The following is a 17,489-nucleotide window of genomic DNA, read 5'->3' on the forward strand; positions in this document are numbered from 1 at the left end:
GCATCTCTAATCTAAATGTATTTTATTTTATTGCTGAGGCAACATTTCTACTTTTGTTAAAATAAAATGCATGCTGCTATTTCATTCGATTTCAGTTGCCAGAAATATTTGACCAGTTTTGTGTTGTAGTAAAGTATAGTAGCCTTCATTAAAATGATAGTTCACCCTAAAATGTGTGTCTTCATTTACTCCCCCTCTTGTCATCTTAAACCTTTATGACATTCTTCAAAATCTCTTCTTTTTTTGTTCTGCTGAAGAAAGAAAGTCATACAGGTTTGAAATAACAAGAGGGCGAGTAAATGAAGACAAAATTTGGTAACACTTTACAATAAGGTGCTATTTGTTAACAATTAGTTAATACATTACTTAAAATAAACTAACAACGAATAACATTTCTACAGCGCTTATTAATGTTAATTCATGTTAATTTCAGCATTTACTAATACATGATTAAAATATTGTCACTGTTAACATGGTTAATGCACCATGAACTAACATGAATAACTGTATTGACATGAACTAACATTGACAAGGATTAATAAATGCAGAAAAAAACTTGAAAATGTTCATTGTTAGCTAATGTTCGCAAATGTATTTACTAATGTTAACTAATAGCACCTTATTATAAAGTGTTACCCAACATCTTTATCTTTGGGTGAACTCTGACTTTAAAGGAGTAGTTCACTTTAACATTTGCCCCCATTCACTTTCCATAGTAAATTTGTATTCCTACTACGGTATGTCAAGGGGGACACATTTTGAAGTGAACTAAGTAGGGCTGTTGGTCGAGTCCATTACGATTCCAATTGCTGGTTTGGGAATCGAAAGAATCGATTCCAAGAATCGATATCTAGCTGGTTTCCTAGCTCGATTCCTGCTCTATTCCCTGTTTAACTACAGACTTAATGCAATATACACATTTTTTATGCAATTCAGTTTTCTAAGCTGTCCCTTTTCACACTTTTTAATTGTTTGTTGTTTCTATAACAAAAAGCATAATCAAATATTTTGATCTTGTCCTGCAATTCCAATAGATCATTGACAATGTCATTAATAATCTAATTTATTAGATGTTTTCAAAAATAAAGCACATGTCAAATTACTATTTTTAAAGTTATTCCGCAGTTTAAATAAAATACTTGAGAAATATAGATGGACAGATCGATAATCAGTAACTTGTGTTAAAAATATGTAAGAATACTGTGCATATTAATATTACTGATAAAAGTAAGCAGTGCAGACAGGTGTTGAAAGTTATGTCCAGCTTTAACAGCTTTAAACAGACGTACAAGCAAATATATTGTGAGACTGTGCTTTCCGTCCGAAAAAGCAAACGTACTTATATGACTTGTTAAATTGATATGTAATTAAATCTGCATTGTGTGTGCAAACAAAGCTTTTGCTTTTATTGATGCAGACTATTCTGTGTCATTCCACAGCTCTAGACTTCATCCATCTGTTTTATCTGAATTCTGTACTGTTTTAGACAAGAAACTAATGTGATTTAGTTGACTTCAGTGGGCTTGTGCTTATGAAGGCTCTTAAAGAGGAGTCGATTCCTTTAATTGAATCGATTCCCAGCCCTAAAATTCAGTATTACAGGCGTTAGGCGCATATGTTGACATGCAACAGAAAAAATGTAAATGAACTTCACACTGACAGACACAAACGCTGCTATAGCCTATCAGATGACAGACCGGTATCTCCCGCGCACCGGAGGTGGGAAGAATACTTATCAGCTCAGTGTTTTCTGCAGACTACTAGCCAAATGCTTTTTCAGCTTCATCCGGCCACTTTTTATAGCAGCTGGCTCCAGCGGAGCTCCCGAGTCTGTTACTATTCTGCCATACTCTGGCTAAAGTTCAGCTTTATCAGCCCTTTTGGGTGGGAAATCGAATCCGTCAATATCTATTTGCACGTACGCTGTAGGGTCGAGGCGTAGGGACTTCCGTTCGGCCCAGTCAAGCCTCTAATTGAGTATAGTGGTGACTCTGCTTCGGGACGATACAGTTACCACTGAATGAACTTCTTAGAGGGCACAAAGATGCAAAACCTGCACTATTTTATATTCCGCTCAGTGTTCCCTGATGCCTTCGTATAGTTAAATTTGACTGAAGAATTCCCAGTCGACATTCACGGGGGTCCTTTTCCTGCGTTGTGTTCTCACTTGCAAACATCTGTTGCCTTCAAACAGCCTGTGATCACAATAATTAATGTTACTTCCTTTATATAATGTTGTGTTGTTTTGTGTACTGAAGTGAGAATCTCAATGCGGGAGTCGCTTTTGTGTTGTGACGTCTGTCGTCCTCTCGGGATGAGCTTTTGTTTACTTGTCAGGTGGTCTTTGAATATTCATGTTGTGAATATGCTGCAAATCAAAAACAGAGGGATATTGAATTTATGCACTAGAAATACTACTATCTTTACTATATTTGATGATTCAGATCATTTTGTTATTTGTTAACAAATATTATTTGTTATTTATTTTTTTAACGTGAAATTCTGTAATCTCAGGCATCATTAGTCTGCCGAACATAAACAGGGCAGTGCACAAGGCACGAGGAAAAGTTGCTCTTTACATCCGTCAGTAACCTCAAAACTCATTAACAGTTACATTAACGAAAACTTTTTTAACTGCTCAGCTGGCCGGCGATGAACAAACCCATCTTGCTGGTGGCCCCCAGGTACAAGATGTTTCTCGCCTGAAATAATACTCACAGAAATCAGCCCATCCTAATGGGAAATCATCAAGTTGAATTTTGCTCTTAGATGTGGACAAAGAAACAGGTTGATGTAATCTCCACTGAATCGAATGTCGATGTGAAGCGAAGGCGTTGATCTGTAGTGACGTATTATTCTGAAGCGCATCTGCCAGGCTTGGCTCTTCTTCTACACGCTGCACTCGTCTGAAACTGATGGAGCGGGAAATGCAAATTGGCAGTAGGACAGGAACTAGAAAATTCACAGCGCAATCACTTCATGAATCTGCATATTGACACTGGTGGGATTTTTTTTCACACTTGAACATCTTTGATCATCAGTGCATTGTTTGTACTGTAAATGACCAATGTATGAGCTGCCAAACTTTATCCTAGAAAGAAAAAGAAAAAATCTGTTTGTGTAGATATAAAAAGAGCAGGTATAAACCATTGCTTTCCACCATCTTCAGAAAGAAGTGAGATGATGTTCTTACAGTAACATGTGGCTTATTGTAGTGCGGCCTCAGATTCTCTAATAAACGTTTCTTGACTTCTGTTAGAAATGAAAAGCTCTGTTTATAGAGGTTTACTCACACCCCTCAGTCTATTTAGCCATCTGAAGCGAGATTTATTCTCCAGCTCTATTTAGTATTGATTTTTTTTAATACACTGGTTATGGATTCAATGCTTTCTGTTTGTTCATTTCATTTATCCTCCAAATGATCTCTTGGAGCAACAGTAAGCTCTTTTGTATCGTATAATTTCAGTAGAATTATTAAAAACAACAAAAACTCAATTTAATTTAGGCATTAATTGGAGGAAAAATTTAATTGAATTTAATAGCAACATTACAATGTTTTGCAAAAGCTTATTTCTTTCTTTGCATCGCAGGTAGTATGCATACTTTTAATAAATTAGTGTACTTTAATTGAATTCTGTTAAATGTATTTAATGCCATATATTGTGTGTATTTATTTATTGATTTTTATTTACTACAGTAACCATTGTATGTAAAGCTGCTTTGCTACACTGCAAAATTGCTCTATATAAATGAAATTGAATATGACACTATATCATTGAATACATATTGCCAAAGGTAATAAAAAATGTAAAGAAATCTTGCATATCATAGCTTGCATAAATGATGGTTGGTAATGCCAACTTGTTCTCTGTTTCTCTCAGATACGGAGGCAAGGTGGCATTCAGCTATTGGTGGACCTGTTGGATCACAGGATGGCTGAGGTACACAGAAGTGCTTGCGGTGCCCTGAGGAATCTTGTGTACGGAAAGGCCAACGATGATAATAAAATCACTCTCAAGAACTGCGGAGGCATCCCTGCACTGGTACGCCTGCTCCGGAAGACCTCGGACGTGGAGGTCAAAGAACTAGTTACAGGTAAGAACTCATAACTTCTTAAATTAAACTTTTCTCGCAAACTCTATTCGTCAAGCCTCTTCATCTGTATGTGAATTAATCACCAGCTTCAGTCTCATTCAAACACAATGAGTAATGTGGACATCTAAACAAGTTCAATCCAGCCGCAGTGACATTTGATTTTAATTATTGGAAAAGAGACCTTGAACTTGCTTGTCTGATGATATATTTAAAATGACATTGTAACGTAAGGTAAATAAAGCAGGCAACGCAGTGGATCCAAACGCAGCTTAACATTTAATATCATAAAACAAAGTTACAAAGAAACAGTGTGTTGTTAATTCATTCTATTGCGAGTATGCCTTTAAGGGGATACCGTATGTGTACTTGCTGTGTTCACACCTTACGTGAAGCATGCTCTTTATAACTTGCAGGAATAGTTTGTTTTTTTGCACGAGTGGCGTGAAAAACATCGCGCGTCAATGAGCTCTTTGTGCAAATTTCGTACTTTTAACTTGCGCAGAAGAAGCGCGGCAATTGCAGCACCCAGTTCTCATCATTTTTATCGTCTGGCACGAGTTCGCATTTATTTGTATCTTTGACTTAATTTACTCTCGCAAACCGCTTACTTTGCGTTTGGTGTGAACGCAGCTGTAATGATTATGAAAGCCAGGCTGAAAAGCGGATGTAAGGGCAGTGTGATTTAATTAAGAACAAAAGGAAGTAACAAAGAAACCACGACGAGACATAGATCACAATCTAACATGTAACTGAACAACTGGGGTTTAAATACATTTAACTAAGGAGGGATCTAACAAGGAAACCAATGGGACACACCTGGGAAACCAATCAAGGGGAACCAATAAACAAAAGGACTACAAAGGACTACAACATGGGACAGGAAACAACAAAGTGCAAATTTAAAGTCCACATCAAACAGGGGAAACACAGACGGATACGTGACAGCAGCATGAGGGTTATTTATTTGTTTATATCAATGCAAGTGAAATCATCTACATACTGTAACATTTACTGTATCTTCCATTTAGTAATTATTTCAAAATGCCCATATTTGTCTGCTTTTTTTAAATGTACCTTTCGAGTTAGTAAATTGAAGAATGCATGTCACCAAAAAAATGTACATGCCCAAAACAATTCATCCCCTTAGGCTTTCCATTCCCAAACATGTTTCCAAATTGTTTGCGCGCCAGAACGGATACACTTTAGAACGGAGCCATGTTGGAAATCCCTTGAATTCAGATTAACATATAAATTAAAAGCAGAGCGAACAGGGCAGTTAAAGAGACTTCCTGTCACAAATTAATCTACGAGCTGGAAGCCTGAAGGCTTCTGGCTGCCCAGAGGATTCTCAAGCTAAGCAGTGAATCCCAGTCATGTTTTGCCTGCCCGATCGACGCTGTAGAAATAAGCACTTCATGCAGAATGCAGGAGTCAGATGGAGCAGATGCCAGGAGCCACCCTTCCCTGATGGTCAGCTGCTTATCTGCTGGCAACTTCTGCTCTCCTTTGAACGCCGTTGAGGTTTGTGCAGGCATTTTCTTAGAGAAGGACGTGAGCGTTGAAGTTGTTTACAATAGGGAATATATAATTGAACTTTTTCTAAATATGATATAAGAACATACATTTGGAGCCACATTTTGTTAAATGTTTTCGTTTTCAATGTTATCACCAGTTATGAACCCGATGTATAGCATTTAAATGTTTTATTAGTGAACGATTGCGATGCTCTACAACCCCGACTTACCTTTTATCATTTATCCACACACAGAATGAAGAGTACAGCCCCTTTTGACATATAGATTTCTTAAAAGAAGTGCTAGGCTCCTTTACGAATCACATGACTGTGAAGAACAGATGGAATATTGGTGTACATGAACAGAAAGCTAGCAAGACACCCAGACAACAGAATGTCCCCTGAGATGCTGTCTGATTCCTTTGGCAGCGAGAGAGGTTTGAGTTTCACTAATCAGTGATATCGTATGCTGAAATAAGGGATGATTCTTGTTTAGTTAGTTTAATTCCACTCATCTCAGTGACTGGTTTTTGCCTGCTGCTGCTGCTGCTGCTGCTGCTGCTGCTGCTGCTGCTGTTTCGCTTGGGTTAATTCAACTGAAATTTATTTCTATTGTGATTTTCAGAGTTTTGCAGGGGTGCAAAGCAGCTTTACAGAAATACATTGTAAAACTAGAAGTTCAGAATACAAGAAACGATAGAAAAATTTTATTTTATTATTGTACACTTAGAGCAACTGCCTAGAACCCCATAGCAACACCTTGGCAACTCCCACCAACACCTAGGGTAGCATCATTTATTTCTATAGGAAAATCTTGTTGCTTTAAAAAAAACGTTATTAAAAATGTGTTCCCTTGTGAGTAATAACTCAAATGTGAATGAATTTGCATCTAAGAGATTGGTGCCCATGTTGCATTATTTGTGAGCTTTATACTGTATCCACGATGAAGTCTATTGTCCCGGCGAAAGGAAGTAGCTGCTACTTCTGTAAGAAAAAGATGCTTTTACTGTAGTAAAAGTGTAGTAACCATGTTTTTTGGCAGGTTGACTACCATTTGTATGACCGTGGTTTTACTACAAATACCATGGTAAAACTATGATTGGGTGGAGCGAGGTTACTATGGTTTTATTCAGAAGAAAAACTAAAATTACGAAAGTAATCATACAGTACATCATACAAAATATGATATTTAATATGGTTCATTTTACTTCCATAGCACTTTCCACAGCAAACATTGAGGAACAAGTTAGGGATCTGAATTCACTACAGACCTAAAGTTTTAAACTAAATACAGGTATGAGCAACATTAATAGCTTAAACAAGCAGTTGAAAGTAAAATGTTGTTCGTGAGTTTGTTTGTAAAGTAAAGTTGGTTTGAGAAACCCTTTAACCCTTAAATAAAGGCCTAAGTCTAAATATAGTCCTGCGTACCCCTGCCATGAGATTTCATGTTGGTCAATGTCACCAATGACGGCAGTTATGTCCTTGCGGTGAGCTTTCCACTCTTTCTCTCTCTAGTTCTCTCATGAGAAGCCGTCTCTGATTAGATACCCTCTCAGTTCAGCAATCATGGCTATTATTCTGTCCTGCTGTGTTTAAAGTCTTAAGAAAGTGAAAGTCATTGAGTAAGACAAGGATACAAAAAGGAGTGACAGCTATATGATGGTGTGTATCTCACCCCTGAGAATACAGTGTGTACAGTAGAAAATATCATACATTTAAGCGTACTGTATTTAAGCAAATCTGTGCATATTCATGTTTTTTGTGTGATTAATTAAAACTGGAAACTGCATGAAATGACCCGTTACTTTGTTTATCCTTTGAAGTCAAACAATGTCAAACTGACGTAATTCGCACCTGACTGCTCACCTTTAAATAAATTATTATTAAAGACACTTTCAGCAGCAACAACATAAACAAACGTAATGTGGCCCAAACTTAACTTCCTGTAGACCTCCGCCAAGAATCAGTAACTGTTGAGTAGTTTGAAAGTAATTAAATACAATATGCAATACATATTAGTATGAATTAATATTAAAATAAATTAAATGTAAAATTGATTTTTATTATAACCAAACACAGACTGGAAGTAAACTTCGGCCAGGCCGTGCATCCGATGAAACCGTCAATGAGCTTAGCTTTGCAAATTGGAGTAGGGTAAGGAGACCATTTTGAACATTTATGTACTTATGCAGTAACTGATTTTAACTGTTTTAAACAAAAACAAAAATCACAAAATTCAGCTTTAAGTGGACTCGGAATCAGCCAAAATAATTCATTTCCTTATGCTACCCATCACTGCTCACACAGAAGACGTGCTGCTCAGATGGGATGTGAACAATCACACTGAACCCCTTTCACCTGTAATCAGCCCTAGATGATGTCCCCGACTGTGGAATTAAGGGCCTACAGATGATGACTGTGTGTTTGTGAGTGAAAGAGCAAAAAGCTGCAAGGTCAACGTCATCAACGGCGCTACCTCTTCATACTGACTCTAAAAAGTGATGTGCGTAGTTTCCAGATAAGGCAAGAATGGAAGGAAAGATTTAGCATGGCTATTTCTGAGTTTTGCTTCAGGTTGGCTAAAATGTCTATGGGTTTGATAGTTTCCATCATTAGACTTTGTCCTCTATTGACTTCAGATAATTCAAATGTTTGTCACAATGCTGAGTGATAAAGAGTGCCTTTCATCAGAAAGATGTACATATTACCAGCGGAAGCAGCACCCCGTGAGGCTGTTGAATCAACAAACTGTAGCAGGACGTCAGATTAAGACAAACTTTTACCCATATACTAAAAGAGATGTTTTTTATATAAGCACTGTTTCTGGCTTTTCTCGCAGAAGATAAAAAATCCTGATGCATTCTATTTAAATACAAATGTGCATTTCATTCTACATAAAATAAAAATGTGAAGATCTGCGAAAATATACCATTGATACCATTATACCAGTCAATGGTTATTTTTGTGCATCATAATAAATTGTCAATAAAATGTTTTGTACACATAATTTACATGTTAATACTGTATTTCAAAATATAATCTGTCACTTACAGCGATTACCATTGCATATTCTCATTTTGATGCTCCTAACCTCATAACTAGGCGTTTGAAACTTTAGCATGAACAGGGTCACATATGTGTATACGTATATCTGAATATTTTCCCATAAAATCAAGCAGACAAAATTCACAAGTTGATGTAATGTATATGATTCGTTAAATATGTTTACCGTGGTAATTATTTTTTAATGAAATGAAATGCAGTGAAGTAGTGTGGTTTAATGGAGTGATCTTATCCAGTATACTGTGACATCACAAAAACCAAGTGCCATATCTCACAGCACCTATTTAAGTGATGCAGTATGTGTAAGATAATAGATAAATGCAGTATAATGCTTCCTACAAATGGCTTACAGCACCTTTAATTGTCAGCTTAAATGAGTCTGAAATAACACCCATAGGTGAAACACATTGTCATCTGTACAAACGTGAATGAGAATGATGTTATCTTAGTGTTTGTTATTTTATCATGCATTTATTTTCAGGCTACCTTTTTATTTAGCCGACACTTTTGTCCAGAGCGACATAATTGGGGTTTTTAGGGCCATGTGGACTTTTTGACATGGAACTGTGTCCGACAGAAAGATTACATTTTCACTTCCTGTAACATTGTTTTTATACTTTTATACTTCTTGTTTTCTTGATTTGCTGTAGCCAATACTTTCACATGATTTGTTTTTACGCAAATGTGCTGGATTTCACAGTAAGAATTGAAAGTCATTCGCACATCCACTCCTTCCTTGTTAGTTTATTACATATTTTGGCTAATTAGATATTGCGTTTCAGTGATGGAGAGAGTTATTCATATTCAGAACCAGTGAACCTGATAAACAGAGGAACGGTAAAATAATGCCTGAACGCATGCTTGTATGCGTTTGTCTAATCAAAAAGTAATTGTTGTGTTTGGGTGTTTCTGGTTTGGTTGGGAAACGCACGTTTCTCAGCTTTCAGGCATCACAATATTTTTGCGGTTTACCGTTGACTCGGATGCAACGCTTTCTGATATAGCATCTGTCAGAATAAATTAGCACTCCTGACAGTGAGCTCTCTCGGGTGGGATATTGATGATTTTTAGATTGGGACAATTAGCACCACGTTAGCATGGCTAAATTGGTTAGTTCTCATTTGCAGGATGTTTTAGCATTGACCTCACTAAGGTGACCTTCCACAACCTTTAAGAGTTTCTTGTTTTTGATAGTTGTATAGCTGACGTCATGGGCCGGGATAGTTTGAATGAGTTAGTGAATGCAAAGCGCTACTGTTGTATTTTGAATTTGGTTTTGGTCATTCTGTGATAAACATGGCTTCAAGGTATCATTTCCACAAAAAAATCTTCATTTACTATACATTTCTTTGTTATGATGACCACGTAGAAAGATATTTGGAAGAATGCTTGTAACCATTGCAACCTTGGCCAGCATTGACTACCATCGTAGGGAAATTGCTTTGTACATTTCTTTGTTTGTTGTACATTTCTTTGTTTGCCCGTGTAGCACTCTTTACCTTTTTTTGTATTTACATTTTTAAATATGTAGGAAAACAAAAACTCTGGGGCACTTTTGACTACCATTGTAGTTCTAGTCAATGGTGTGTGGTGTGTTCATCAGAACAAAGAAACGTATACAGATTTGCGATGAGTAACTTGACGGTGAGTAAATAACAACAGAATCTTTACTTTGGGGTGAACTGTCCCTTTAAGTTTGATTTGGTTATTAAATAGATCTCAAAGTTTCTTGTAGGTTTGTATGTGATTTTCTATGTATGTTGACTGTGTGTGTTAATTGTTTCATACAAACAGATGAAGCTTTTAACCATGTTGATGCTTACTTTTGTGACATTAGCTTTCATGAGATGTTTAATTTATGTTAATTGTATTATTCATTCTTATTTAAATTTGATAAAATTTGTCTTTGGGGTCTGAAGGAAGAGACGCAAATTAGCATCCTTGAAATTCTAATCACGCACATGGTTTCAACAGCCACCAAAGTGAATCTCCAAACCAGCAGTGGCTCTTCTCGTTGTTTGAAGTAAAAAAAACATCAGACGGTCACCAATACCCAGTTCGTCATAACAACCAGCCGGGTCTGCCCTGTGACAAACACTCTACCATAGCTTTCTTTGAACTGCTTATTTTAGAAAACATATGAATATGAGACATGAAAGTGTTTCATTTGTCTCTTACTTTGTCATTAACCTTTGCTAAACAAAAAATTAAAATGCTAATGATTCTGCCGCCTTCTCTGTTATTTGGTTTCTGTTTGTTAATCAAATTACTGTCTCGGGCAAATATGATGTTTCTGCAAGAATGACTTTGACAAATCTCTAATGGCTGAACAGATAAGGATAACAGAGAACCGCTGCATGGAGCCGACGATATTCGTCTAATTTAATTTAGTCTGGGCATGTTTATAATAGTCTGAAAAGTTACCATTGTTATTTAGGGTGATTCGTTTTAGCCGAGGAATTGAGTTTGATTTTGTACTTGTTATTTTAAAAGCGTCTTATTTAATATAACCTAAAGAAGTATGCTTTTCAATAAAGTTCTTGTTTTGTGTGAACGCATCTAGTCATTTATTGTGCACAAGTTTTCGTTAACACGGTTTGCTTTTTGTAGGGATAACTTTTGGTGTTACACCGTCATTGTAATGCGGGACTGCAGGATCTATTTCTTTTATTTCATTTTTCCCTCTCAGGTGTTCAGCTCTACATTTCTTCGGGTCTCTGAACCCGTGCGGGACGTCAAACTCAGGCAACTCAACCACAGAATCAACAACGTTGTGTGAATTTTTTAACTTCTCAGACAGAGTAATGATCGAAACATTTGTTTCGTGCACTGTACCACAGTTCCTATAAAGCAAGTCAGTGCACTTGATGTACATTTAAGCAGTCCTCCCGTGCAGCTGTTTTCTTGCAAGGATTCCTATTTACTTGAATGAGAAAGAACCAAAATATCATATTTGAAATCAATAAAATCTGACAACATTTTTTGTGTTTTCCACTTTTCAGTAGACTAAATAAGGCTAAACAAGCGCTTGTATTAGTTAGTCCATCTAATGCAAATGTAACAAACAATACGAGCACTAGCCATACCTATTCAAAATGAAACATGGTTTAATTTGAGTAAAAGTTTAGTAACCATAGTTCTTTGGTGTATTGATTACCATACTTTTACTACAAATATTAGTTTAATATAGTTACCGTAGTAAATAGTATAATAGTAAATTTGTGTTTACCATAGTTTTACTATAAATACCATATTTACTATAGTAAAACCATGGGTAATTTTCATTAAAGTTATGTCAATAAACTGATTGACGGGACTTTCTTTCCAGCAGCAGCACGCAATGAGTATTTTTCCATTTTGTTAATCTATAACTGGTTCTTCTCTATATTTTTACCCTGGCAGTACACATGCCCTCACGGAGTGGATGTCTTCTCCCCAGCTGTGCCTTAATTTACATGGTAAATACTGTATAATCTGTTTTCCCGTCTAGGTGTGTTGTGGAACCTATCATCGTGTGATGCTCTGAAGATGCCTATAATCCAGGACGCTCTAGCAGTGTTGACCAACACAGTGATTATACCCCATTCCACCTGGGACGTCTCTCCACACCAGGAGGACCGCAAACTGCAAATGCACACTTCCCAAGTCCTTCGAAACGCCACAGGCTGCCTGAGGTTAGTTTGTGCACAACAGGCTCGTGCTGTTCTTAAAGTTGCATGAAAATATCATTTTCTTTGCTCTTTTGAACAGAAAGGATCATGTTTACTCATAGCAACGTTCCTGGTGGAATGCTTTCTAACCTAAATATGGATGACTCAAGTTGAGCTACACAGATTTGTGTCTAATTCTTTACCGCACTTCAGTGACTTCATTGGGTCTCCAGTGATTCCTCTCCAGTTATTCATTCCTCTCCCCAGCTATCATTTCTTTTTATTTTCACCATTTTTTAAATGATTAATGTTTTGAGAATGTCTGCGTGTGCTGATTTTACATATGTTTTTCACTATGTATGCACAGGGGATAATCTTCATTCAGCGTCTTCATTAAGACTTCGTTCACAAAAAGCCATTTCACATATAAAAGCTAGAACTACATAGCATATGGCACCTGTGTGCGCAAAAAAACCTAACTTTATATGAATAGGAATATTTCAGAAAATGTGCGTATTGCAATGGTATCTATGGCAGCTGGTAGCAGGATTAAAAATACAGCCATTCGTTGCGATACTTTGTGAGTCTGTTTGGTCCACATCATTTTGGGTTTAAAAGACTTTTAGAATTTAGTGATAATCTTTGTAAGAGTAGAGAGCATATTAAATTGACAATGCTATTATGAAATTATACAAGATCATTTATTTGGTCAATAAACTGGTAAATGTATGTTTCTAATGGAGCTATAGCGAAGACATAAAAGGTTCATTCAGAGCTGCACTGGACCGCAGAGAAAACCGTTCCTTTGATGAACGGCGAACTGTAATAAACTCCGAGTTCTGTCATTTTTACACGCTTCCTTCCCGTTCCATCTGAAATGATGGAAAAACAAGCCTGACAGACAGTTTCCCTCGCTACTGCGGTTTTGTTCATTCGAAACTCTAGTTCGCCTGCAGGTAAAAACTGAGTCATTATAAACCCGTATGGTTTTGTCACGGTGAGTAAAGATTTACCGTATCATTCTTGTCTCTGCTCTGTGAAGGAAGGCAACACAAAGTCTCTGATTCATGATTTATGCAACAAACCATAATGATGTTTACGTGGTGTGCAAATCTGGCGTGTTATGATTTATACATGGCTTCTCGTTGCGTGGAGTTGGTTGAAAAATAACTGCAAGTGTTGATTCTCTTGAGCCGAATATCACTCTCAAGTAAGGCTTTATTCTCGTATCCATAGCAACAGCACGGCACTAAACTGCATTAAACTCGCCGCCGTGTGAAGAACCTGCACATTTATTTGCTTTTCCAGATTCCCTTTCATGATATCCTAAAGGAATGAAGCCTTTTTTAAACAGTACTTGGAAAACTTCTTCACTTGCTGACATGAATTGTATGTCTGCATTCGCTAAGCAGGTTCAAAGGGATATATCTTTTATCAAATCTTTTGTCAGCACACTTAGATGTACTGTATGCGAACAGAGGCTCACACTGATAAAAAATATAAACAGTTTAATATTTCATTTGTATTGTTTCTAAATAGGTCTGTTCAACGATTAATCACGTTCAATCGCATATGGAATAAAAGTTTGTTTCACTTAATAATATATCTCTGTGCATATTAGTTTTGTATTTAAAAAAGGTGGTAAAAAATGAATATGCACAGACCTACGTAAACACAATCTTTTGTTCTGGATGCGATTAATCGCGATTAATCGGTAAACAGCACTATTTCTAAATAACTAATCTGCATAAGATTCCGGCAAGTCAATTATCGCTTAAAGATCAAGGTTGTGTTTGTGAAGTTATCAAGAATGCGGAATAGAGAATTTCAGAGAGTTGTGTAATAATCTGTGTATTGGTATAAATACAATGTTTTGTTGAGGTGTTTTACATGTACTGTTATCGCTGAAGGCCACAATCATGTTGGTAAGTTCTCCCAATGTCTGATATTAAATATTTCAATTCACATTGGAAGATGTTTTTCTGAAAGTTTTTTTCACTCCCTTGGAGGCAGGAACACTCGAGCAAGCCATTGAAAATCAGTCAAGCAGTGTTTTTGGAATTGAGCCTCCTCCCAATGGGAGTTTGACACACTGCTTCTGTAAATCACTTCAACAAGCAGAAATCAAATTTTTAAAACCCCCAGGTCTCCACGGGCAAACAATCTAATACAGAAGAAAGAGATTTTCTCTATCACAAAGCACAATCCCTTATGACATCCCGAGAAGGCATCACAACATTGGATTTTCTTTCTGTCAGACTTCAGTAAATGAACGAATCAGCCATTTACGCAGTTAAATAGCTCTGCACACTGTTTAGATTCGCCAACTTACCAGCTGTCAGCAGGCTCTTAATCGAACCTGAATCTCTGCCCACTCCCACAAGCCCTCCGCACAACATTTTCCTCTCATCTGAATGAGAGCTTTCCTCTACACGGTTGATTGAGAAATTGTTTCTGAGTCATGTTTCCGTGATGTCAAAGAATAAACATTGGTTCTAAAGTGAACCTCCGCTATTCAGCTTTACTCAAGAAAGTGTATTATGTGTTTGTTCACCTTATTTTGGCAGCACTGACTCAAATAGTACTTGGACCTGGTTGTATGATTGTTGGCGCAAAAGCCAAAATGCTCGCTTTTTCTCACAGCTGGTAGTTGTTCTGGATTTGAGCAGGTGTTTTGGTCCATGTTGCACTGAAGGTAAGGGACATTGGGCTGCTGTTACTCCAGATGTTCAGGTGCTTCCAGGTCACCTTGACATTTGGCCTCTGTAACCCCATACCCAGAGTTAGCTAGCACAAGACTTGGCACATCTTTATCCTCAACATCTTAATCCTTTATTGGCTGCCATTACATGAATCTAAACTGACAATTTATGAACATATGTGTGCACTTGAGTCAATATGTACTTTATATATAGCCACTGAAAAAATGTATTAACCACTCCAAAATGGTTTACCTTTTTTCTGAATTTATTAGTTTGGGTACCCGTTAAAGTGAAATGTTTATTGTTGTTTGTTCTTTGATCTACTGACTTTGATTTCTCCCAAATTCCAAATGAAAACATTGGTCCGGTTTCACAGACAATGCTTAGCTTAAACCAGGACTATGCCTTAGTTAAATTAGGATGTTCACTCTAAGTCGCATTTATAAGAATGCCTTAGAAAAAACATTGCTGGTGTGCATATTGTATTCCCTGTTTTTCTTGTAAATGTGTCTTTTTTATGTATTTCAAAAATAAACTTTAAAAGACATTGTTAATTAAACAAAAATTGTCTGGTAGCTGGGGCACCAGAAATAAACTGTAAAATAATATTGTTTCCCTGTAAAATTACATTTACCCTGTTTTTCTTGAATTGAATTTTTGGTTGTTTTCTGTAGCGCCTGTATGGCATCGTCTATCGGCCCTATTTACCTATACATGTGTACTATAAATGTTGGGTTAATTCAACCCAGCTTTAGGTCAAAAATGGACAAACCCAACGGTTGGGTTATAAATTAACCGATGGTTGTTTCACCCATTTTTAGGTCAAATATATAAACAATTGTTGAAATAATTGAAATAAATCTCTCTTATGCAATTTTTTAAATATTAATCATACATAATAATATATTATTAACAGTTTGTTTAAAAGTTTTTGCTCTCACACAAAAGGACACCATACAGTATAATATAAATACAGTTTAAATGCATATATACAGTAAATGTAACCACTGAAGTTGACACTTGACCTGTATTTCTTAAATCTTAAGGGTCACCCCTTCACCATTCCATTTGTACAGTCTTTAGGTCAAACATAAGGTGTGCTTGATTTAAAACACTACTTATTGAGTACAATAAGGACTTTTGACAAAGCGCAAATGAATTAAAACAAGGGAAGCTAAATGACTCGTCTGAAACTTGTCTTTTTAGCACATAAAAACATGACTAAAAGTTTATAATGCTCATAAGTTTATAATGTTACTTGCAATCCAACTATTTTTAGTAAAATTGCTGTTTGTATGGAAGAGTATTGGTATTTTTCCCATTTCATCAAGCACCGAAGCTGCCCTCTGTTAAATAAAGATTATTATTTAAGTCATCTATTTAGGCAAAAGAAACTCTTCTGACACTGATAGGGTGATAAGGACCTCGACCCAAAGCTAACATTTTAAAAACAAGGAAATTATATTTGTTACAGTGACTTTAGTTTCTGAGATAAGAAAGTATTATCATGTAAACATATTTGCATGCATAGTTACATTATATTTTGAAGTACAGTAACACCCTTTATTCTTTAAGTCGATCTTTATTTGCACAAGATACACACACATATTATTTAACCACCCATGTCGTGCTCATGTAGACACATAGCTGTTTACCACCGGCCTGATATTCACACCACAATGCTTTATAGCCAATATCAGCCACTTTGCACTTCTTCTCTGTCAGCATTAGATTTCCTTGCCCGGCACCAACCGGTGGATTTATTAAATAATTTCGTCGTTTTGGAAGTAGTCCATCAAAATGATGGTGTGATATATCAAGCCATCGCCACCCTCTAATTGCCCCCCTCTCTCATAACCGCGTGATATCAGTCCAGCATGACACACCTTGAAAAGTAATGAAACAATTTCTCTTTTCCTCTTCTCGGCCTGCATGATGCATTGTCATGCATCCCTGCCAGGACCTGCTTTCGTACATCCATCAGTTACCATCAGAGGTGAATCATCTCTGTGCGCTCGGTCTCAATTACAGGGCTCCCTATATTCCTCAAAACGCCTGCGAGGACCTGGGAGAGGGCTGTCAGGATTTGAAGCATTTTAATTGGTTGCTTATGTGGTCGGTTGCAGGCAGTGAAGGGAGTGGATGCCTATAGTTTGTGTTTACGAAGGATCACAGACCCCGCGGTCTCCTCTATTCTCACTAATGTTCCCTGTGTGCTGCTAATGAGACTCATTTGACTGTTTAATAACCCAGAATGGCTGTCGGTATTGTAAAGTTATTGTGATTCACTAATCAAATGGCTGGGGTGAAAATGCTTATTAAAGGTAAGCAATAGCAGACGGCTGCCATATTTTTATGTGCAGTTTCCAGAGTCTAATGCTATCGAAGACGAGTGGGATATTTCTGTCATAAGTGTCAGGTAATATGGTGATTTTCCGTATGCCATTCCTTAAAAAAACATTC

At 36.8% G+C, this 17,489-nt stretch overlaps 1 protein-coding gene across 2 annotated transcripts in view; it reads left to right on the forward strand.

The window, feature by feature from the left end:
- The window catches only part of ctnnd2a (catenin (cadherin-associated protein), delta 2a), a 171,657-nt gene that overhangs the window by 118,790 nt on the left and 35,378 nt on the right, over positions 1–17,489 (forward strand). For both annotated transcript variants that reach the window (XM_079488368.1, XM_079488367.1), the window contains exons 10-11: positions 3,882–4,095; positions 12,165–12,348. In XM_079488368.1, coding sequence (XP_079344494.1) covers positions 3,882–4,095; positions 12,165–12,348 — 398 coding nt within the window. The remainder of the gene's footprint in view (positions 1–3,881; positions 4,096–12,164; positions 12,349–17,489) is intronic.

The sequence above is a fragment of the Barbatula barbatula genome (genome assembly GCF_947034865.1).
Source record: "Barbatula barbatula genome assembly, chromosome: 23".
In the NCBI taxonomy this organism is placed as follows: Eukaryota; Metazoa; Chordata; class Actinopteri; order Cypriniformes; family Nemacheilidae; genus Barbatula; species Barbatula barbatula.